The sequence below is a fragment of the Poecilia reticulata genome, chromosome 15 (genome assembly GCF_904066995.2).
Source record: "Poecilia reticulata chromosome 15, P_reticulata-male-v2, whole genome shotgun sequence".
Lineage (NCBI taxonomy): Eukaryota > Metazoa > Chordata > Actinopteri > Cyprinodontiformes > Poeciliidae > Poecilia > Poecilia reticulata.
The window spans coordinates 26,216,730-26,240,731 of NC_088844.1; the positions used below are offsets into that span (position 1 = coordinate 26,216,730).

General features: G+C 39.8%; 2 protein-coding genes across 4 annotated transcripts; both read left to right on the forward strand.

Moving 5' to 3' along the window:
* Nucleotides 1–269: 269 nt before the first annotated feature.
* On the forward strand, nt 270–9,260 carry LOC103477347 (uncharacterized). 2 transcript variants are annotated; one of them, XM_008430414.3, is made up of 10 exons: nt 272–755; nt 835–965; nt 2,398–2,456; nt 3,425–3,577; nt 5,320–5,488; nt 6,649–6,744; nt 6,881–6,941; nt 7,958–8,037; nt 8,811–8,931; nt 9,027–9,260. In XM_008430414.3, the coding sequence occupies exons 1-10, from the start codon at nt 504–506 to the stop codon at nt 9,126–9,128; spliced, it is 1,224 nt and encodes a 407-aa protein (XP_008428636.1). In that variant the 5' UTR covers nt 272–503; the 3' UTR covers nt 9,129–9,260. The 2 variants fall into 2 exon arrangements, 1 of the variants encoding a protein (XP_008428636.1); XR_014091147.1 differs by lacking the exon at nt 7,958–8,037 and having other exon boundaries at nt 270–755.
* A 2,032-nt stretch (nt 9,261–11,292) lies between these two features.
* pwwp2b (PWWP domain containing 2B) lies at nt 11,293–23,066 on the forward strand. Of its 2 annotated transcripts, none has more exons than XM_081616295.1 (3): nt 11,293–12,360; nt 16,034–17,761; nt 21,602–23,066. In XM_081616295.1, the coding sequence occupies exons 1-3, from the start codon at nt 12,221–12,223 to the stop codon at nt 21,606–21,608; spliced, it is 1,875 nt and encodes a 624-aa protein (XP_081472421.1). In that variant the 5' UTR covers nt 11,293–12,220; the 3' UTR covers nt 21,609–23,066. The 2 variants fall into 2 exon arrangements, with proteins under 2 accessions (XP_081472421.1, XP_008428638.2); XM_008430416.3 differs by having other exon boundaries at nt 11,301–12,360; nt 16,034–17,765.
* Nucleotides 23,067–24,002: the final 936 nt, after the last annotated feature.

Genomic DNA, 24,002 nt, shown 5'->3' on the forward strand with positions numbered 1-24,002 from the left:
TTATTTTACAAGTCAAAACAGCCAATGGAAGAAGTACTTCTTTCCCAATTTTAAGAAATTGTTTATTTAAAACAAGTTCTTACAGCTTGCAGAAATGTTATTTGTAAGTTAATTTTGTCTTATTTCAAGTGTATTAAGATATATGCGTAAAAAACTAGACCAAAAATACTTAGTAAGAGTTTATGTTTTTGCTGTGTTTTATTTGGCCCTTTTGGCCCTCCATAGAGCCAACCAACAACGGCATTAGTGGCTGCCGTTGTTGTTGCTCTTGTTGCTATGGTTACAATTTGAATCTTAGGAGACGCCGTCAAAAGTTAGCTTACTTTTAAAATGAGTACAAAACGTTTTGGTTCAAGTATTTAGGGTTTCTTTTTATGTCGTTGGAGTTTAGTAACTGGGAAAGCAGGGGACGCTTTCTGACATTTATTCAGCCGGCAGTTGTCCAGTTTTAGCTAAAGCGGATACAGTTAGCTTCTTACGAAAAATCACTACTCATGGGTTAAATGCCTCAAGAAAAAATGATGTTCGAAACCGAGTTGGTCCAGAATGACCTCAACTGGACTTCGTCAACGGCTGTCTTTGACAAAGACATACAGGGACGCTTTGTCTTCGGAGACCATGATATGAACTTGGAGAGGAAGCTCAGCCTGCCTGAGAAGACCGAGCCAGAGGATGAGCCCACAGACACGCTAAGCCTGAAGGGATCCAGTCTCACTCATGTTCCTGACAGTGTGCTGAAGAACAGCCTGCTCACGGTCAGTCCAGTAGCAGCAGCAGGTGTATGCTCGGCTTCGTGTTGCCTCTTTCTTTAACAGGATTCCCGTTGTTCCTCAGCGTCTGTGCCTGCAAGAAAATATGATTTCCAGCATTTCAGGATCATTGTTCTCCAGCCTGCCCCAGCTGCAGTGGCTGGACCTCAGAAAGAACATCATTACGTCCCTTCCTGTTGAAATTGGCTCCCACAGGTCAGGTTCTGTTGCATTTACTGTATTTAAATGGGCCAATCTTTAGCAAAAGTATTATACACTCCACATCTGGTCGCCTTATAACACATGGCCATCAGAAAGTAAATTAGTTTTCCCATTTATCAATAGCGGAGGTTTACATTTCTATTCTTGTGTGCGTTGGAGATCACAGTTAAAAAGTTTTTGTTTTTAGAAATCACTGCATTTCTATGTTGTTTAATCCACAGGCTTTTCAGCTTGTAACCTCCCCAAAATAGAGCCACATCTGGTGACTCCCATTATACATGTAAAATTATTTCATAAATACATAGAGTGACATAATTATATGCATCTTTAAAGTGGCATTTTATTATTGAATTTCATATTTTAAAGGTTTAATTTATTACCGTATGTTCCAGAGTGTCTTTAGTCAGCGGCTTCTTCAAATTTGCTCTTTGAATTATTATGAGTTACTGCAACATTTAATTTTCTTTGGGATCAATAAAATATTTTTGCATGAATTGAATAAATCGCACTATTTGTTGCATTTATTTAGAAATTGTCAAACATCAGGTTGTCCATCTTGATGATATGATTTGGTGATGTTCTAATATTGTATTAAGTCAAATAAAGCACATTTCAACAAGGCAGTACAAAGTGGTTTAAACCATTAAAACATCAGATAGAAAAAAGCAATAAACATTACATTTTGTCAAATCCTATCATCAAGAAGATATGCATCAAATATGTTGATCAGTGTTTCATTTATTATTAATAAAAGGCAACTCTAAAGAGCTGAGATTTAGCCTGGATTTAAATTAACTCAGTGTTATATTGGTTTGATGTTTTCTGGAAGTTTGCTCCAGATTAGAATAGCATAAAAAAAATTAATGCTACTTCTCCATGTTTGGTTCTGGTTCTGGTGCAGAGTAGACCAGAGTCAGAAGACCTGAGTGTTTGAAACAACAACTTTAAACTGGGGTGATGAGCTCTATCTTCCTGGTTTTAGTCAGAATGCCAGCAGCAGGATTCTGGATCAGCTGCAGTTGGAGGACTGATTTTGTTATTCAGACCTATAAAAACAGGATGAATGAATGAATTTCTGTTTTTGCATAGAATTGCAGGGTCATTAGTAATTTAATCCTGAAAATGTTCTTCAGGTGATAAAAGGCTGACTTTGTAACTTTTTTATGTGTTTCTGAAGGTCTATCACCACACCCAAATTTCAGACCTAACCACTAATTTCTAGCTGTAATAACTGAAGCTGTGTGCTGATTCTAGATTGTTCCTCTTTAGATCGAAACATAACTACTTACAGCTTGACGATTGTTTTTTGATACCGGTTGTGTCATGAAGTTTGACTGAAAAATAAACTCAAATGAACGTCACTATGTTGTGTAGAGGAGAGTCATTGCTTTCAGCCATCTCGTAACCTGTCATTCTGATCATGCAGGTGTCTAACACATCTTCTGCTTGAGGCCAATCCCATCACAGAGCTTCCAGCAGAACTCGGTGAGCTCAGTTCACTCACATGAATTAGTGAGCAACGTTTCACTCTTTGAGACGCAAGGTTTCTCCTTTGTTTCATCACTGCCTCCTGTCTCAAACACACCAGTCACATTCAGTAAACAGATAGTGGCAACATGAAAAATAACAAAAGATTAAAATGAGGAATGTTGAGCATCTTTTGAAGTTATACTTTGGTGTCAGTTTTACAGATAATGTTTTAACATATGAGCATCACATCATCAGCAGCAGCAGGACTGAAACCATTGACCAAGTGAAAAACACCCAGACTGATCTGCTCATGTCAGATTTTGATAACTCTAAAAAGCTTTTATTTCTCATTAAAATAACTTTTTCTCATAAAATTAAAGCATCTTTCTGGTAAAACTGTGTCTTTATTCTTCAGATATAATTACATTATGTTTGTAGCTAAACAAGACATTTCTATATCTTGGCCCTGCTTCTCCATTGTACAACTCAGAAAATGGATGATTGAAATGAAACCCATATTTTGAAAATATGTATATTTTTTGTGTAATTTCATTTTTAGAAAAAAAAATAAATTGAAATCACAAATCAGATCTGGTATAAAAAAATTGAGATTTTGATTTTAATCCATATGCAGATTAAAAAACCCGCTTTTTGAAAATATATTTTGTTTATAATTCCTTTTTCAGAGAAAAAATTAAAACAGAAAAAAACGTGATTTTGTTTTTAAGCTATACTAAGAATTTAAAACAAAACAAATGTGACTTTATTTTCACTTTTCAAAAATATTTCCTGTTTGTAAGTTCTTTTTCAGATAAAATCAAATTGAGTAAAAAAAAAAAACCTGACTAAAAAACCTTATTAAAATTGGATCTGATCTGAAAAAAATCATCGATTTTATTTTTAAGCCGTGTCACCCAGCTCTAACACCTGTCTTGTACCACTGAAAGCTGCTACAGCAAACATCCCTTCCCTTTGTTTTGTAGGCAATGTGATTACACTGAGAGGCCTGAGCCTGAGGGACTGCCCCATTCATTTTCCTCCAAAAGAGGTTTTGCAACAGGGATGCTACACCATCTTGCAGCACCTGAGGACTGTTCTGGCAGAGAGGGAAGTCAGCGAGAGGAGGAGCCTTGCAGGTGAATCAAAGGCACCTTAACGGGCCTCGTTCTTCCTAACCATCTGCTCTTTGTCAAAGATAGGACGACTGGGAACAAAAATAGCTTCTTGCCCTGGTACCACTTCGCTGGCGTGACTTGTGTTCCCTTGGAGACAGCTCGTGCCACTCGCCTCACTCCCTCTCCTATTTTTTTTTGTTCTCCTCACTGCTCCAGCTTCCAGCTCTGTAATATTTTTAGCCGGGTGGAAAATGATCGATTACCAGTGGGCTCTAAACAGGAGCTCTCTGCTGTCTGGAGGTAATCACCGTCAGAAGCCCTAGACAGCCCTCCACAGGAGATGCAGCTGATGCACAGTGAGCAAAGCCAGAGTCCTGATCTGATCATTCCTCTCCCCGTTTACAAGGTTATTAACGGAGGCAGAGCTCCGGTCTTCGGAGAGAAAGCTCTTTTTATTAACTGTTGCAGCCTCACAGTGTCAGTCTATAAACATCGGAGCCTTTATTTACACACTCTTCAACCTTTTTTCGGTGTCACAAACCCCGTTTCAGAAGCATTTATTCAATATAGGAATGCAAGTTATCATTAATGAGTTAATCTAAAGTAATTTGATAGTATTGATAAGCGGCCATTTTCTTCTTCTTGTATCAATAAGGTCGTAACTTTTCCCCAACAAAATCTTATATTTATCTCAATATGCTGAATTTAAAAAGAAAATTCTCCAAGGAGTCCTACATCAAGTCTTTGAGAATATTTGCGGAAAACAACTGAGAAATCAAAATTAAAACCCAAGTCTTTTGCAGCAGAGAAAGGAGAGGCACAAAGTCTCATTGGATATGAGTGTGAAAACTGTGTTAGATGCATTTTGTATGTGTAAAATAGGTGAGTAATGACTTAAATACCAGTTTGTGAAAATCTGCCTTCGGGAAAATGCTAAAAAGTATATATTAGTATAAAAATGTGCTGTAAATGAAAATACCGCAGTTACTGCGGCACATGTTCATGTTGCCATAGAACAACCATTGGAATTTACACACATAAAATCAAGCATAACTACCTTTACTTATTGAGCTTTGATTTGACTATCAATAAGTGTCATTATGACAAAAAAGGAATGTGTACAACCACTTTACTTAATACAGACGGATGTGTGAAAGTTGCTGTCGGTCACAGTTTCAGTCAACTGGACATGAGGTCAGATGCAGGCCTTTCTGGTCTTATTCCAGACTCCGTTTGGGTTTTGAAAATATAATAAATTGTATTCCGCCCTCTACATGCCCTGGGTAATGCCTGTCGGGATTGCATGTTCCCCACTGACAACGTTGGACCATGATTTCTTGTTATTTTTCTTAAAACCTCAATGACCGCAGTGTGTTGGCAATGTTAACGGAAGTTCAGTTCCTCCAGATAAGGGCTGTGTACTTCCATACAAATTGCGACCACCGATTGGTCAGATGCTGATAAACCCTCTAGAGTGATGGACAGGTGGCGTCATGTATCAGCTGGCCCCGCTTCAGGATGACCAGCGGGGCCCTCTGCTGGATGGCGGCCAAACTACAACACTACTAGAAGGTCTAAGCAGGTTTTAGTTAATCAACGGGAACTAATTTTAATCTAATATACCATTATTTGTGTGCAACCCTAATTCATTATAACCTGCCTGTTGTGTTGTTCGCTGCTGTCACTAGAAGTTTTTTGAACTGTTGCAGCCATCGTGCGCTCTGAGAACACACTCGTAGCCGCCATGTTTGTTTCTTTGCCAGCTGAGAACGAGCTCCAGCTGGTGAAGCTGCCGGACTCCAGTGTGGATGGATCAGCAGACGAGGACGAGCTGCTGAAGTTCAAGGAGCTCAAATACGAGTTGATGTTGCTGGAAAAAGCAAAGATGTCCTTGGTACCATACAGCAGCCGGCTTCACCCTTTGGACGAAAGGTGGGTTGAAGTGTATGAATGGGATCAGATAGGAAGTAAATGGACATTCAGCGTGCCACACATGTATTTATACCCCATGAACTTATTATAATGTCATGTTTCATCAATGGGATGAACAAGGTTATGTCTTAAGATATATTCAGCAATGCAGTGACTTACTGAGTCTAAACGATGGTCCATCTTTGGGTTTTGGATTATTTCTGCTGTGCAACAGTATGAGGTGCTTCATTCTGCAGATTGAAAGACACATTCTTTCTGTCTCTGAAGAAGAAATAATAAGATTTTAGACCAATTGTGTCCACACTTAAGGCTCTAAGGGTCAAAAGTGGCAAATTTAAACTATTGGTGGGCCACAAGATTCATTCAATTGAAAGTGCAAAACAAAAGTTTTTTTTTGCCTGCTGAACTATAAACGCAAGTTTAATGAAATCTGTATAACACTAAGGATCCAAAACATTAAAAGGGCTCTTGACTTGTTGCCTTGTTAAAAGAAAAACAGACAATTTCCCAATTTTGGGGGTCATCAATTTTCTATTTTGTTTGCCAAATTTGAACAATTCTTGAGTTGTGGTCCAAGGCCAAACAAAAATGGACACTCCTGTTTTAGCAATATTTAGAGAAATATCTGCAAAGTTTTGGACACATTTGAAGTGAAAACATAACTTGTGAGAGATGTATGAATAGAACATCAACTACAGCAAAATAAAAAAGTTTACAGAAATAAAAGTGATCTTCAAAATTACATTTTTGAAGATCACAGATCACAGATGAAGAAAAAAAAGAATCAAGACTTTGAAACCCCCCAAGTCACCCAGACTGAAATGCTTAAGCTAAAGGGAGACATCTTATTCCAGCTTCTTTTGTGTTCAGCAGGTCCACACATTCAGCAAATAGCCAGAAATCATTTATACTTTCCACATACTTACCTTCTAACACAGCACTTGTGTTATTTGTTATGCAGTCACAGCATGGAGCAGCTGAATCTGTTGTTACTGCAGAAAACTGTAATTCTGAAGGACTGCATGTGGGAAGGAGATACCTAGCCACTTCTTTTCAGTGACATTCTCCGCAGATTGTCAAGTAGAAATAATGCTGTTTTCTCACCGAGGCTCTGAGGAGTGATGGGGAATAAAAGCATTTTGTTTTTTTGTTTTTTTCAGGAAAGCTTCTTCTACCAAGCCCGTTCCCGAGCTTCAAGTTTCTGGCTCTCAATACGGGAAGAAGGCAGAAGCAGTTGCGCGGAGAGAGAAGGAGAGGTGGGCTGATTTTTTTAGCTCCTGCTCACTCACATGTCCTTTAGACTTTAGATTTTAATTTTTACATTTCACAGAGAAACCATTTAACTTGAGTAAAATCATTGAAATACTGCTTTGTTCTGTGACTCTGCTGCAGAGAGGCCTCTCTAAAGCTCCAGAAACAAGCCAAAGGAAAAGCAAAACAGAAAAAGAGACAGGTATATGTGGGACACCGCTACTCTATTTTCACCTGGTAACCACCAGGGGGCGCTGGTCGTCCATCTAAATCACAGTGAATGTTTAATGCAGTAAGTCAACTAGAATCTGCAGATACAGCAAGGATGCAGAGACATTCTAGCAGTTAAAAAAGATTTCTTACATTTTTGAATTTTAATATCAGACAAAGACAATCTCTGTAAATACAAAATGCAGTTTTTAAAACATGATTTCCTCTATTAAGGGAAAGGAACAACCTACATTTTGGAGTCTAAAAGCACTTTTGGATTCTGTTCTGGGTCGTTTTCTGACTGCCTGGATGAATTGTAGATGCAGTTTTGGAATAATTTCGACTCTTCTATAACTAACCTGCATTTTCAGACTCAAGTATCTCCACAGCCGCTATAACACAGACAGCTACAGGAGATCCGTTCCTCCCTCTCGACAGAAACCTAATCACTGTCTATGTTTAAATAGCTTTGTAATCCTTTCTAAACTGATAGATGTCTGTGAATTTCTGTTTGATCTGGGCATGATGAGATCATTGGACCTACTTTGTGTCGTCAGAGAGGTTCTGTTAGAGTAATTTCCTTATCCTAAAGGACTGGATTTAACTCAGGAAATTGAACTCGGTCTTCAAAAAAAGCGGATAACTGCTCTTTGTATTTACTCAGGTGTGATACCAAAATGCATTTGGTGATGACCTATAAACCTGACAAGAGAAATCAGTAAGAGGGTGTAGTCTTTTCACAACACTGCAGTTGCAGTTGGATGTTTTTCAACCATATTTCACCGCTTACTGCAGAAATGCACTCTTCTTACTTGGCAAATATTCAAACATACCTAAAAAGAAATGAGAACTTAAAAGGCAGAAATGAATTTGGATTATGTATCGCAGTAAGTCTGTCATGTTGTTGCTTTCCGGCTGCAACTTAGGGTGTCCTGCAATAGCTCCTTTATGCAATAAAAATCTAAATAATGTGCTGTGAGACACATAGAGCTTCTCGCTACGTTACAGGAAGTGGATTCAAAGTGGCATCTAGAGGGACCTTCACAGGAGCCGAAGTTGTGCTTGTCCACAGAGAGGGAAGAGGACAGGTAAAGTGGAGAAAAGTAGCACAGATCCCCAAGAGATACAGAGATATTAGGATAGGAGCCAGGTGTGTGGGTTAATATTAAATCAGAATATTCAGCAGGAAGTCATAATTTAGTGTCACTGTGCTGATCACTATGCTGCACAGGACATTCGAACTCTTCATGAAGATGTTGATCATTTGTTAGAAATGCGTGGCTGGGTCTTTATAAAACTAATGAAAAAATGGTAGGTAGAAATATAAACTTATTTGATGCTGCACCCTTTCTTTTATGTCTTACTTTGCACATGATTCTGTATTTGGAGAATAGAAAAAGATATATGAAGTAAAGCAAACAATAAAAAACAGAACAATTTCTTCCACAAGAGAGAGATGACGCACCAAAGTCGTTTCTGTCAAACATATATCCACCAAAAACAGTCTCTACTATCAACATCTATCCATCCTCCATCATATTAACCATTTAAAATGGCTTTACTGTATCTTATTTTAAATTGAGTTACATTTTTTTACATTGTTTTTAGTGATATTAAGCAGAGTTTTCATGTGGATGAAATGCCATAATGCTTAAAATGCATTTGTTTTCCCAGATATGCAGCTCCATGTGGACTCGGCCTACTTCTCTGAAAAGCAGCTGTTTTTTTTCTGTTTTCTGTGAAAGAATCAGTCACAGTTTCTGCACTTTCACTCTGCTGTCCACCATCTATTGTGCAAAAACCTCTGACCATTAAAATGCTCTCTTCTGATGACCGGTTTTGACCTTTTTGGCACCTTTAGATCAGCTCGGGAGCTGGAGCGAAACATCCGTACTCGTGTTAAGCGGCTGCAGGAGAGACACAGAAATACCAAGAGCACCGTGAACCAGGAGACGTCAGCGACATTGGAGGACGTGGCAGAGGTCAGCACCGAGAATCTACAGAAACCCATCTGTGTTGAACTCGGATGTCATTGATTTCATCTTTTTTTAAACTTTTTTTCCCGTCTGACCAACAGATCAGGAGATTACAAGCACGACTTCTTGAAAGAAAAAGTCAGCGAAGGAATTTTGAAAACCCTTTCAGTCCAGGCTCCTGGCCGAGACTCCTCTTCAAGTGACTTGGACCGCTGACCGTTTACACCATGCTTTGAGTTTTAGGATTCAAAACATCCTCCAGATGACTTAAAAACACGATTCCATCATTAGTGGCCAAAATGCAGACATTTCAAAAATAAACATATCAAGTCTAATTGTTTTTTTTATACTGGATGTTTGCAACACAACTACTCCATTTTACACTTTAGGTATGGTTAACATTCACAGATCTGTTTGAAATCAATTCAAAAACATACCAGGAGTGTTGCCTTGATTCTTTCATGCATGTTTGAAAAATCATTTAATCTCCATGGCAACCGTTTGGAGCTGGGCAAAACGACTGGGTGGACCTAGCGCCGCCTTCAAGAAGCTTGTTTCAACCACAGTTTCCAAGCTTCCGCCTCACAGAGCACCCATACCCTGCAAGCCCCCCACTCAGCTCCTTCAGACTAGCCAGCAGCAATTAGCAAACACCTAGTGGAACTGGGGATCTGCAGAGGCCATTAACCAAGCTACTTCTCAATGAAATGTTGGTAAAAACGTTGAGGAGCCATGTTGAGATGACTTCCTGATGGCAGAGTTTCAGAAAGAGCAGGAGTTTTTAAAGAGACAGAGGCCCAATTTCAAGGTGTTAAATTAGGATGTCAAATTTATCTTGTGTTATATTTGATATATATGCTAACTTAAGATAAAATAGTTACTTGATTAAGCTATAAAATGGGACTATGTGTCTGGAAAACACACAATATTGCCCCTTTAAAGAAATTCAGATATTTGCTCAGTACAAATGTTATACTTTTCCAGACTTTTGTAGACTCTAATTTGGGGACGGGTGAGACAAAAGTGGAACTTTTTATATGTCCCATTACATCTGACGTTAAAATACACCATCAGTTCAGGAAAAGAGAATCATACCAGCAGTCAAACACAGTGGTGGTAGAGGCATGGTCTGGGAATGAGGGGATTTTTCAGGACCAGAACAACAACTCACAACTTCACCAGTAGCACTTTTTTTTGTGTATTTATTGTCACAGTTACGGTTTTTCAGCATTTTTCTGTGTACTGTGGAGCCAAGAATCAACATTTCATTACCAAAATTACTGTTGTGTCTTTTTCCAATGACAATAAAGTAAGTCTAAGAAAGTCCAGCCATCAGTAAATGATCAGTTCATGACTCAACACACTTGGGTTTATGCATCAGATCAACCATGGTTGGTGACATGGTTGATCTGATGTCACCAACTATGATCCTGTTGCATAAACAAGTCCACCTCTGATTAACTCAAAAAAAGAAGAAAAGGAAAGTGTAGGAGTGACTAGCCAATGTCTGGACATAAATCTTACTCAGATGCTGGGACATGACCTTAAAAGGACCCAGAAAATTCCCTAAAGCACAGAAATAAACTGCCTGACCCAAAAAAAAAAGCACCATCAAATATAAAAATAAAACGGGTCACACACACCAATATTTCGTTGGACCGCCTTTGATTTAGATTAGAACACACATTTGCTGTGGCATTGTTTCGATAAGCTTCTGAAATGTCACATTGTTTATTTCCATCCAGTGATGCATTAATTTTTCACCAAGATTTAGTATTAAAGATGGGAGAGATCAACCATTGTGTAGATGATAAATTTGAGCTCGTCGGCTCACATGACTTTCTTACATTGCTCTAAAGTCTAATCTTTATGCTCCTTAGCAAATTGTAGTCTTTATCTCCAGTTAGCCTCTCTGATCTGTGGTTTTCTTATGGCTACACAGCTGTTCAATCCGAGTTCCTTTCACATTGTGAGTGATGAGAATGCTCTCATTTTCACTATTACACATTGAACTGAGTTCTGCTGTTGATTTTCTTTGATCTGATGTCACCAACCATGATCATTCAGGGTTCTTTCCCCTCAAAACAATGATTTCCTACTATTCTTCCAGTTCTTAATAATGCATTAAACAGTTCTCAACCCATTTTTTTATGTAATCTTCTTAGATGCCATTGATTTGACTCTTTTAAAACAGAGATGCATTTTTTCCCACAATCACAGGATGTCTTTCCACCTGGTTGTTTAGTGAAATGAGAAGCTGCTCATTACATCATCTGGGGTTAAATAACTTGTTGCCAGCTGAAAGGTATTCGCCCCAGCAGTAATTATCCATAGCTATTTGCTCAGTTAAATTACTTTGCTTTGTTTTTTTGGCTAGGATGTAACATTAGAACACCAGAACAGATTTTTTATTACATGTTTCTGATAGTGACTGAGTTAGTAATTGATATATTTAATCTGAGTTAAAGAAAATAAGTTCGCTTCTTACTCCCTTTCAAACTTGCTTATTATTACATTCTCGGTTATGTATGCATGTTTTCTCTTGTCCTACTAGTTATTTGTTTTCTTGTTATTTAAACCTGCTTTAAATAATAAAAAAATAAACATTTTACTAGCTATTTATGGGAGATATATCTACAAGCTTTGTGGAATCAAAAAATAGACAATCATTTTTTCTTTGTACTTCTGTTGTCCTCTGCACTTCTCCACTGTAAACCTTGCAATTGTTGGGGTAAGTAAAGGTCATTTCAGAAAGTTGATAAAAACTAACCTTTGGATTGCAACATCAGATGAATATATTTATCATATATTTGATTTGAAGCATAAATATTCTACGGATTTAAAAATCCTAAAGCTGTTTTTCCGAAAACAACACATTCAGTTCTATTGAGAAATTGTAAACATTTTAAAAGAATTGTTTATTTGTTGTACATTTCTTACTAGCGCAACATTTTATAGATATTTCTTGATCTACTTGCAAAGTCGCCATTATTCTCTCAGCATGGGCAGCAGGGTGAGGTGAGCAGTAATGAACGGCATCAAACAGAGTGAGGCAGAGAAAAAGGCCAGGCCTCGTCTCGGGGAGATTTTTTTGCTCCTGTAGCACACAGAGCGTGATGTCAGCAGTGGCAGCGCTGTTGTAATGGACTTGGTGGGGGTGATGGCGTCATTTTCTGCCTTAGCGTAGCCTCCTGCTCTCGATAGCGAAGGGGGAGACGGATCTTAGGCCGACGCGACCGTGGCTCCCTTGGCCGGGAGCGAGTACCGCGGAGCCGGACAGAGCACCCCGGGAAACATGGAGGCTGCGGACGAGGAGCTGCGGGCCGGCTCTCTGGTACCTGTCACTATCGATCATGTTGTTAACGACACGCTGGTGGTGACGCTGACCTACCGAGAAAGGAGCTACACGGGGATATTACTTGATTCCAACAAAAAGTGAGTAATTTCATGGACTTTTTAATTTTTCCCAGAAATTATTCTCTGCCATAGCGTGCTAACGGCTATCTGAAATGCTAGCTCCTTAGCTTTGTAGCAGCTAACTGGGCCCTCAGAAAAAAGACATGGGTTATTGTAGCTGACAGGGGAGCTAACGGCTAACTTTGGTGGCTAATCATAAACTGACATTTCACTTTACGTTATAAAACGGCAGAATATCAGTTTTTCCGTTGTGAAAACACTGAATTCATTTTATAAGATTAGAGAGTGCAGTGATTGATGACTTGTATTGTGCAGCAGCTACTGTTTCTGAATTCATCAATAGCTTATTGTTAGCCTTATCAAATGCTGAAGAAGCTCAAAGAAACTGAATAAAAGCAGGTCGGTGAATCAGACAGTGATGTGTTTATCCACACAAATTGATTAAAATGACTTTTCTGCTGTGCTGTTTAAAATAATCCAAAGTATTTGTGTTAATTTGAGGTGCATCCCAGGGACCTCTAGTTCATAAGAATCATGGAAAATTACAAATGTAATGGATTATTTGTCATGTTTGGCTGTTTGACTTCATCCAACTTGTAATAATCAGTGACCCTGGTTCTGTTTGGCATTGAAGGCCCTTCTCTGTGATTATAAGCACAGCTCTGCTCAAGTATAAGAAAAATAAAGGGGTCAAGACTATTGTGACATTATTAATATCTAATTATTTCATGTTTTTGTTTACCTCAACTGTCAGCTCTGTGTTGCGCACCTTAAAAGCCGATGGCTTACACTATTTATAGCCTAGCAGAATCAAAATCTGACCAGCTTTGGCCCTTCTTTATGCAACAGCTCAAGCTGCTCTGAGAACAAACTACTTAAATGAGGGAAAAAGAAGGCCTTGAAATAACCCGAAATAGACCTCTATTCCAGGCCTCGACAAAATCAAATCTGACTCCTTCTTCCTTTTTGGCTTAGGGAAAATCATTTCCTCTCATTGTTTTTCTCCGCTTTTTAAAGATATCCTTGTGTATTCGTATCATTCAAACTAATCTCCACTATCTAGTTGCTGTATGCCAAGTGAAGTGCCAGCAGCTTTAGTGAATCACTGCTCGTCATATTGTGCGTCCTTGTGCTATGTTTAACAAGCACGGCCTGTTCCCTGTAACAGGCAGCACCGTTCGTGCGCTGTCAGTCGCAGTGGAGGTTAATATTTGGCAGCTTTGGGGCACCTATAGAAAGGTTTGGGAGGAACAAACATCGCCAGGAGACTATAACCCACCGAGCCATGCCAGCTCCTTCTCTTGGGGCCGAAAATGGGCTCCCCAAATGTTTACTAATTAATAATCTCACCGCACAGGAGCCCTGAGTAGACGTGGATGCAAAAACAAATTGAAATCTCCTGGTTGCATCTCTGAATCCCGAGTGATTCATGGGATTGTTTTTGTTCAGTCAGATGTTGGGAAGGCGAGGAGGGGGAGCGCCTGGGCATCCTGTAGACTCTTTGTTTGCTGTCTCCTGACTACAGCAGCTCGGCCATGTTACTTTTTTGCCTGCCAGCCACCTCTTGATGACTTCTTGGCCGTTTGGCCTTCATTAGACATGTTGATCGATCCCAGGATATGAAAGAAGATGCGTACAATCAAGCAGGGAAAGTGGGTGATACTATTGCTCTGCTGTTGTAGCCTGAGGCATAAGGAGAGATTACTGCACGGCTCGCTCAGCAGAACCCAACCCCCACTCTATAAGAACTTTGAGAACGCAGGTGACGAGCAGCGTGGTTCAGTCCTGTCATAGAGAAACAGAACCGTTCACGTTTCTCTTCTTTTAGTTCTTTTGGTGCTTCATTTTCTCTTAGACTATTTCAACACCTCATTTGACACTTAATAGCACCCTGGTAAAAATACGTGTAAACAACTTTAAAATAAATTTGTCTTTTATGGCAGCAGCTTCATCTCGCATGGAAAAAAACAAAAAAAAATACAACCTTTCATTTGATTGCATTCATTCATTTGGGGGGGAAAATATACAATACAAAAAGCACTGGTGCCACACCTTTATTTATATGCAACAAATGCTACAAAGGGCTTACGGAAAATCCTACTTAACTTTTCTTTGTTTTAATGATCACAGAATCTCTAGCCTTTTAATTATGAATTCATTACTTTTTGTGCCTTTTGAGATGTGCATATGACACGACCAGAACCCTTCAAAACAAAACATGATTTAGTTATAATTGAGCACCTAAAATTTGAAACAACTAGAGGTAACATCAAAAGTATCTTCATAGGTAATTATTGGTGATTTGTTGATAAGATTAGCATCTTGGGGCACGGTCTCATTAGCAACCACTAGATGACATCTACATCCCAGCTGGGTTTCTATTGAGACCATTGCACAAAGAATACAGAAACATTTGTCTGTCCTACCATCCCAAATTTAATTGTGTAGACTTGTCTACATATTACTTGTCAGACCCTGAGTCAGGACTGGGTAAAACCTCTTGTTTTTATCCATAATTTAGAGTATAAAGTCAGGATGTAGTATTTTTTTATTTTCCAGTGACCCTAATCCTGTTCTCTAGTCCACACATAGAGGAGTAGCTGTAAAGTCAATAACTAAATACATTTTTGCCAGTTGGTAATCTGCACTTAATTTCACTGCACTGGTTTAGAACTTTTGATCAAATTAACAAAACTGTAATCTATTTATGATTAGGTTTACCTTGTTATGGATTTTTGTGCATGAATTAGATGAGCTTCTAATATTGTACTGATTTAAACATTGCTTCAGTCAGATGAGAAGAAAAACTCCAGGTGGTGTAAAACATAGGATCAAAATCTCACTAAGAATCTGATTGCCACTTTTTGGTATGGAGGAGGATTGGTTAGGCTGTGGGCTTGTTTACCTTTTAAATGAGTGATACTGGTCAATAGTCCATGGCATCATGAATTATTAGATATAAGGGGCACCCAAAGTCTCCCAAAATCTGTCAGCAATCGACTAATACTTACATGAGAAACCAATCTTTTCTGTCTCTACAACTGTCTGAAAATCAGCCTCTGTCACCTTTTGCGTAATTGTGCAAGAGGGCTGACTAGTAGACCTGCCCACAAGGTCACATTGGACTGTAACACAGAGCATTCTGGGTAAATACAACCAAAAGAAACGCGTGAGTCTAGCGCTAGCGGGTAAAATGGCTCTTGGTCAAAAGAAGTCAAAAGAGAAATCCTACAATGGCTAAAATCTGAGAGTGCTTCATTTTTGTTTACATTTCAAGTTGCGCTTGGTGTCTCCTTCATAGGTTTTTATGTAGTTTCCTTCAGTGGTTCTTGGTGCAGCGCCACCACAGGCAAGGAGGGGAACAAGTTTTTCAAAGGGTTTGGTTTGTTTGACACAGTGCAGTGAAAGTGAACCGCAGCAGCTGAAAATGCAACAAATGTTGCAACTTTGGTCCCCAATCTGAGTCTAACGGAGTGAAAACCCCTAAATCAAATCTGGTGGTCTTTCTCAGAGTTGAAGGATGTTTTAGTGATGTTTGGCTGTCTCAACACCGAATTGGCTCACGTTCTATACAAAAATTTTCTGAAATTAAAGTTTGAGAGCTTATCCTACTGCCATAAGATTTATTTATTGTACTGCTTTTATGTGTGCCAAGTAATTGACACTATTGTGTTTCTTTTCTGGACTTTAGGACTGGACTCTTCTGTCTGCCAGATTTCACAGCTAAACTTGGTGACTGCCCCATCACGAAGCCAGACTGTGAAATCCCAGAAATCTTGAACGAGGAACCGGTTGCTAAATCTCCTAGCCAGGCCTCACACAGACCAAAGGATGAAAACTCGGTCCCTGAAAGCAGCGAACCGACAGCACCTCAGCCTCCACCCTGCCCCATCCCCACGCCTGTGCCAGCCGGACAGACTCCTTTCCCTCCTTATTTTGAAGGAGCGCCGTTCCCTCCGCCTTTATGGGTGCGCCACACCTACAGCCAGTGGGTACCTCAACCCCCTCCGCGACCAATCAAGAGGAAGAAGAGGCGGTCGCGAGAGCCGGGGCGTATGACCATCAGCACCATTCGACTGCGGCCGCGGCAGGTTCTGTGTGAAAAGTGTAAAAACACGCTTAATAGCGACGAGGACAGCAAAGACGGCATTAACACAAAGACTTCTAGAAAAGAGAATACTCTGCAGAGTGACGATGATGGGGACTATAAAGACAACCCGGCGAAGCTGTCGAGAAAAGAGGATGTCATCACAACGAAGGACGCCAAAAGACGAGAAAACGCCCCTGTCCTCGATGGCAAGCGCTTCCGAAAGGACAAAAGGGGCGAGGCTGAGGTTGAGAAATACACAGCAAGTGATGTTATCCCTCACAGCCCTGTCATAAAGATTTCCTACAGCACTCCACAGGGGAAGGGGGAGGTCATGAAGATCCCATCCCGGGTGCATGGCTCAATCAAACCCTTCTGCCCAAAACAGCTGGTGCAGAACGGCGTCGGAGGAAACGGCAAGAGGTCCACGGACGCCACCAAGGACCAGCGGCACATTTTGGACGCCACTAGGTCCGGCCTCACTGTCTCTATTCCAAAACTCAAACTAACCCGGCCTTTTGCAACGGTGAACCAAGGCTCGTCCTGTCCAAAGATCCGATTGAGACCGCCGCAGAGCCAGGGAGAGGAGACCATGATGGAGTACGAGGCAGAACTGGTTGGGGGCAGCCGGAGACGGAGCCCCAGGGGGCCCGGTTCCTGCATCCCCCACTCTGAAGACTCTGGGGAGGGAAAGAACTCGTTGGAGTTGTGGTCAGGGAGTTCTGGGGAGGAGGCAGACCGCAGCCACAGCGACCTGACCCTCCTGATCAACTTCCGGAAGCGCAAAGCGGACTCATCCAGCCTGTCCGTGTGCAGCAGCGACAGCCTGGACGAGTCCAAGTCCTTCAGCTCCGAAGGAACGTCGCCAGAGCTGTGCGACTTGGCACCGGGCGAAGACCTGTCCGTCACCTCGTCTTCCGTGACGCCGCGCGAGGATTGCAAGACGGTGCCGCCGCTCACGGTGCGCCTCCACACCCGCAGCATGACGAAGTGCGTAACGGAGGAGGGCCACGCCGTGGCAGTGGGCGACATCGTGTGGGGGAAGATCCACGGCTTCCCCTGGTGGCCGGCCCGCGTGCTCAGCATCAGTGGCACCCGGAAGCAGGAGTCCGACGGCTGCGAGGCCCAGTGGCCCCAGGCCAAGGTGGCGTGGTTCGGCTCGCCCACCACCTCCCAGCTGTCCGTAGCCAAGCTGTCGCCCTTCAGAGAGCTCTTCAGGTCCCGCTTCAACCGCAAGAAGAAAGGGATGTACAGGAGAGCCATCTTGGAGGCAGCCAAGGCCGTGGGTCACATGGGACCAGAGATTACGTCACTGCTTTCCCACTGCGACACGTAGGTCAGTCCCAGTTAGTACAGGAGCTGTTAGCTCAGTTATTATGATCTCACAGACAACACAACTGTATAAATTCAGCACCTTCGCTTAAAAAGCAGCACCTCCTCTCAAAAAATAATAAAATTTGGCACCTCCGCCTAAAAAAAATAGCAGCTCATCCTTAAAAATCAGCACCTCCTCTCAATAAAAAAAAATCAACACTTCTGCCTTAAAAAAATCACCACCTCCAAATAATAAAGAAATCGAATTAAACTGTGCTAATGCCAGCAGGGATTTGAACACTATTGAGTTGTTGGAAGCAGTGATGGTTAAACAGTCTAAACCAGGGGTCACCAACTCCAGTCCTCGAGGGCTACCGTCCTGAACTTTTAGATGTTTCTGCTCAAACACACCTGGATCAAATAAACTGCTAATTTCCAGCCTATTGCAGAGAGGAATGAATGCTGGTGAGGAAATTCAGACATTTTGGAGCAGAGGTGAATCTAAAAGTTGCAGGATGGTAGCCCTTGAGGACTGGAGTTGGTGACCCCTGGTCTAAACAAAAAAGTCCCACTTTTTCCCGTCTGGCTATGATTTGTTGTACTTAATCAAACAGTTCCAAAGTATTAAGGTCTAGAAAAACATAGTTTGATTAGTCTGGATCGCTGCGGAAAAAGGAAGATTGTGAAGAGAAGGATGTTTTTTCAAAAAGGAGTCATTTCTCTTATTTAACCATTGAAACTCATAATTTTCAACCAGAATGCAGATATTTTAGTTCAGACGGTGAAACCTATTGTTGGATGAGCCAGTCCAGATTTGACGTCCTGAGTGGGACAGATTTGGAGACGGAGCTTATCTGCATTTGTCTACATGCCAAAAAAACCCTTCAGCTAACTTTGGCACAGTGTTGTTTGATGATCTGAGGAACATACAGATGATAAACCACTGCATTTCCACAGTAAACACTTTCTACTTAAATGTTATAAGAGCCTCAGAAACCAGAAGTTTTACATTTGAACATGGAAATTGTGTTCTAGGACTGTAAAAACAAAAAAGTGACTCCATGCTGGTCAGTAAAAACCTGATCAGTTCATCTCTAGTTAATTTGTTCTTTAACTGATTCTAAGATTATCTAAATCCAACTTCAAGTGTCCAAACAACACTCAGCTGTTATGTAACATTTTATTATGTTAGGTGTAGCTAGTTCCAGCCCACACTTTGCACTTTGTAGATTTACCTTTCGATAAATCACAATCACAGCTACAGCTATTTTTGAGATTTATCATCTAAAGTAAAGGTGTTCAAAGTGAGGCTCGGGGGCCATTTGTGACCCTGGACTGATTTTGTTTGGCCCTTTAACCACAATTCAAGAATACATTAAATGAACTAGGACAAAACTACATTTAAATTCAAATCTACTTACAAAGACGTTAGATTTGACACAAAGTGATCGTATTTTCCAAGCTCTCGTTTTGTTGTCATGGTAACTTGGACCACATCTACATTGACTTGTACTCTGAAGTACACCAAATCTGCTTTTATGTGCTGTGTTAAAACTTGGCGAAATACAGAAGTGTTTTCAGATGCAGACTGACCTAGATCCTGTTTTCATTGCTGAGAACAGGCAAAATATTGTTTCAGTTTTCTTCAGTCGAGACTGGATGCCTTTTAACTTCTTCTTCAAGGTTCAAAGAGTTTATCTGTCATTTCAGCACGTTAAAACATGAGGTGGAACGAAACTCTGATCCCAGTTTTAAGCCTCATGACATTAATAAAAGGTATGAAAAAAAAACAAACAACTAACTAGTATAAGTAGCAAAATTAGTTGGAAACTTGGATTCTCAGTTGGATTTAGACCTGGACTTTGACTAGGCTGTTGTAACATGACAATGCTTTAATGGCTGTTATGTGTTGTACTGTTGGAAGATGAACATGACATATGGGCTGCAACTGAGGATTATTTTAGAAATCGATTAATGTATCAATTTCATCCCTATTTGAATGTCTGACAGAAACTTTAATTTTGATCTCATCTGGCTGAGATTCAGGCGTGGAATTTTGTTTTGATATTTTTGAACTTCCTCCCTGACCCGTCTGCTGTGCTGCTTTGTCTTCATGATGCCGGTTGTTCTCTAACGAACAAATAAGACACAGGTGGACCTCGTTTACCAGTCAGCAGACTTCTGAAGGCAGCTAATCTGGATTTTATTCAGGGATGTCAGAGTGAAATTAACTGCCACATAAAATCCCAGCAAAATACTTTGAATAAGTTCTGTTTTTGCAAGGTATCAATGATTTTTGGAGCTATAAAAAAAAGTAGAGTTATTGCGTCTTGCTGTCGTTTTTAGTACTTTTAAATCCAGAGAGCAGATTCAGCCAAGTTAAATCTGTTGAACTGCATAAGCATGTGGTTTTGGTTTCAGTTGTGTGTCAAAAGCACTTTGTCATGCGCCTGTTCTGAGCTCCTTCCTCTGGTTTCTGGGGGTTAGTGGCCGAGAAAACGCAGCTGCTACAGCGCAGGTCTTTGACGCGCACTTCAACGTGAAAGCCTGCCGTGTTTACAGAGGCAGGCCTGCGTTTTCCAGCTCCTTTATTAGCTCTGTTGTGAGGACAAACAGAAAAGGAATTGAGCCTGGCCTCTTGTTAGCTGCTTTTTTCCAGTCATCATACAGGAAGCGCTTCTCTTGATTCCTCGGCGACACGAAGGCCTGAAGCGGTGGGAAAAGCTGCTGACGTTCACCTCAGAGTTCCTCCATGTTAAAAATGTCACAATTTACCGACCTGCTAAAATTTTCATTCTGGTCACTTTATATCCACAAACCTCAGTCTATGCAAGGATTTTATGTAAAAGAGACGCAAAGTAAATCCAGGCCATCTGTGTCTAATCTGACCTGAGTGTAAATCCAGATGTTCCCTGAAGGCGAAGGAGGTTTTTAAATGAACAAACGGCACCATGACGACCGAGGCGATGAAACTTGGTGGTGGCAGCATCATGCTGTGGGGAGGCTTTTCTACAGGAGGGGCAGAGAAGAGCTGATGTAAAGATGAATGGAGCTTCAAATAATTACTTGAAGTCATAATGCTTCAATTATTGTTTTAATATTATTTTGACAATTAATCGAATAAAAATTTGGCACATTCTGCCCATTTTTCATTTAACCTCTTAAACCTTTGAGTACAAAATTAGAAATAGATTGAAAGGTGCAAATACACAAATTATTTATCTGCCTTTTTAAATACAACATTGAACATTTTGTTGCCTAAAATACAATAACAGCATTTCTTCAGTGAATGTTTGATCATTTATAGCAAAGGATGCAGCTGAAAAACTACTTCTGATGTCAACTGGAAAAGCTATTTTGTTTTAACATTAATGCACTGTAGAGGATAATCTTGATTATTTTTTTGTATTAACAGATTAATAGTTGGATAGCAAAAGTTGCTTATTTTTACATTTAATTCATAGTATTTGAAGCTCTGCATGTTTACAGAAAAATGTTTTTTTTTATTATCTTAAAACGCAAAACGTTTAAATTTATAGAACAGTTTTGGATTAATGAGTATGTTGTTTTTTTCAGGAATTTGCCTTTTTTGAGTCTGTACACTCCAGTTAACAATTAATTGATTACTAAATGAGTTGACGATTATTTCAATAATTGATTAACTCATTTAATTGTTTCGGGCGTAGATGGAGCTGCATGCAAACCTTTACCAGGTGAAAATTATTCGTCATTATGTCTTATTTTATCGATCAGAAAATCCCATTAAAATACTCTCACCTGAGTGGTGGAAGCTGGATTAAAGGAGCGACAATAGTTCATTGTTTCAGCTGACTGGGTTTGTCTGTATTTGTCCTGCAGAGGCTGAGGACCAAACAGATGTCTCCGAGGTTTTTCTGGATTCTCAGACTCAGTCATCAAGGCCCGGGAGTGGGAGTACGTGCCGTTGCCATGGCTACTATTTATATACCTGTTTTTTTTTGTTGTTTTTTTTTTCACAAGGCTGGCAGAAGATGGATTATTATTATTGTTATTGAGACTGGATAAGGGAGCAAAAATGGAAAAAAACAACAAAAAAACAAAAGACCAGGAATCTCATGGGTCTTCTATGTACTCTGAACTTTTTATTTTCTAGGTTTTATCATATTTCTATAGAGCCGGATAACAAACACTACATGGACCCAAATGTATTTATTCTCCTTCAGTCCTCCTTCCCTGATAGTTTTTTGGAAAACCCTTCTAGTTTGCTGCTGTTTTTCCACGTCTGAAAGTCTTACTCTTCACTTTTGGAAAATGTGAACGCTCCAGAGGGCAACATTCGGAGGATGCGTTCGTTTGGACCGAACTCCAGAGTCACGTCGCGTCTGTCCCCCACAGCCCCGTTTCAGTTCTTAACTATTCAGATATCCTGAAAACCATCTTTACATTTAATTATTTAAAGTGACACATTTTAAAGAAAAAAAAAAAGCACTTTATCTGTACCTTGGTGGCCTGCTGTGAGCTCACTGTCTGAAACACTATTGAGAGATACATCCTTGATAGTCGGCAGCGGAGCGCAGAAGTCTTTGTGGTCGACTATCTATGGCCTTGGAGATACAAAACTAAAACCCTATTTTATTGTTTCTTATTTTATTTTAAAAGTTAAATCCATAAGAAAACCAGACACAATGTTTTTTTTGTTTTTCTTAACGCTCGCTACAAAATCGGATCCACTGGTGAACATTTGTCAACAACGCCTCCCCCCTCCCCCCCATGCATCATCAGTTAAAGCTTTATGAGTTATGAGTTTCTTTCAGAGGAAAAAAATACAAATAAATACCATGCTGTAAGAATACTGTGAATTCAGCTGCTGACTGGGACTGAAGGACAAACAAAGCAAAAAGCTGGCTTGCAACTCGTCGCAGTATTTCGTGCAAAATGGCGACTGCAGCACTGACTTTTAGTGACTTTAGCGTTGTAAATCCAGTGCAGTGAAGCGGTCAGTATTTAAAAGTTAACCGAAGATTGCACAGGCACGACTCCTTTCTTCCAGCCCAGAACCAGAACAGCAGGCTCAGTTTAGGTGACAGAATTATAATTATTAATATTATTATTATTTTTCAAAAAGAGCTGCTCCCTTCTTCCTGTTTTGATAATCTTCGTTGTGAAGCTGTTGTCAGGCGCAGCTGGAGTGTACGCCTGAGAAGGGAGGCGGTCGTCTTCCCATGGATGAGCAACATGGCCGTTTACTGCTGCCCACGTCAGTCAATGCTATTGACTACTTTATGTTTCTTTTTTTTTCTTTTTTTTACCTGTACTGTACATAAAATAAAATATACAAGCAATATTGGTGCAGTTGTGTATAATTTGTGGCTACTAAAACGGTGTCAAAACATAAAACAAACTTTTAAAGTGATGCTTTATAAACATTATTATGGTTAATATGAATTCAAACTTGTATATAGCGTTAGAAAATTTTTCTGACAGTTGTCCAGCTCTGTGGCGGTGTATAATGGTTATTGTAGACAAAAAAAATAATTTCTACCAAAAAAGTAAAATAGAAAATTTGAGGTCAGAAATTTTCTAGAAAAAAGAAAATTTCTGAATTTAAAAAGTAAAAAAATTGCCTCAAAGTTTGGGATTAATATGAAATTTATGAGGAAAAAAAACATGGAGATTTCTGAGTTTCAAAATTTGAAAATGTTTGAGTTTTGAAACTCAAATTTCCAGGCTTTTCTATAAAATTTCAGAGATAATCTCATACTTAGTTTTTGGATAAATTGCAGAAGACCATTGCTAATGAAGCTTAATGTTTTTATTCCTGTATCCAAATAATATTGGAAAGTTTAGTGGAAGAAAAAAGTGTGGTTGAAAAAGTTGCACAAACAGCTGGAGTCGGTGTTTTAAAAGCAGCCATTCACAGAGTTATCCAGGAAGTGGACTAGAAATGTCACATTGTGTTAAGCTTCAGCAGAACCACAATCATGAATTAACAGAGAAATACTTAATACATATTTTATAATATTCTAATTTAATAAAATGAATACTTTTTCCTCAATAGCTTATTAAACATGTCTCTTATTTGACTTTCGGAAACCAGGCAACAAAGTAAATATTGGTGAAATGTAATAGAAACAACTCCAATTTTGACTTTTAATTTTAAAACACTTTCATTTTAAACAATTATTAAATTTGTTGTATTAGAATCTCCCTTTTTTTGCAAAAATATTAAACTCAGTATGGATTGGTTTATCCCTTATCAGAATTATGTAAAACTTGCAAG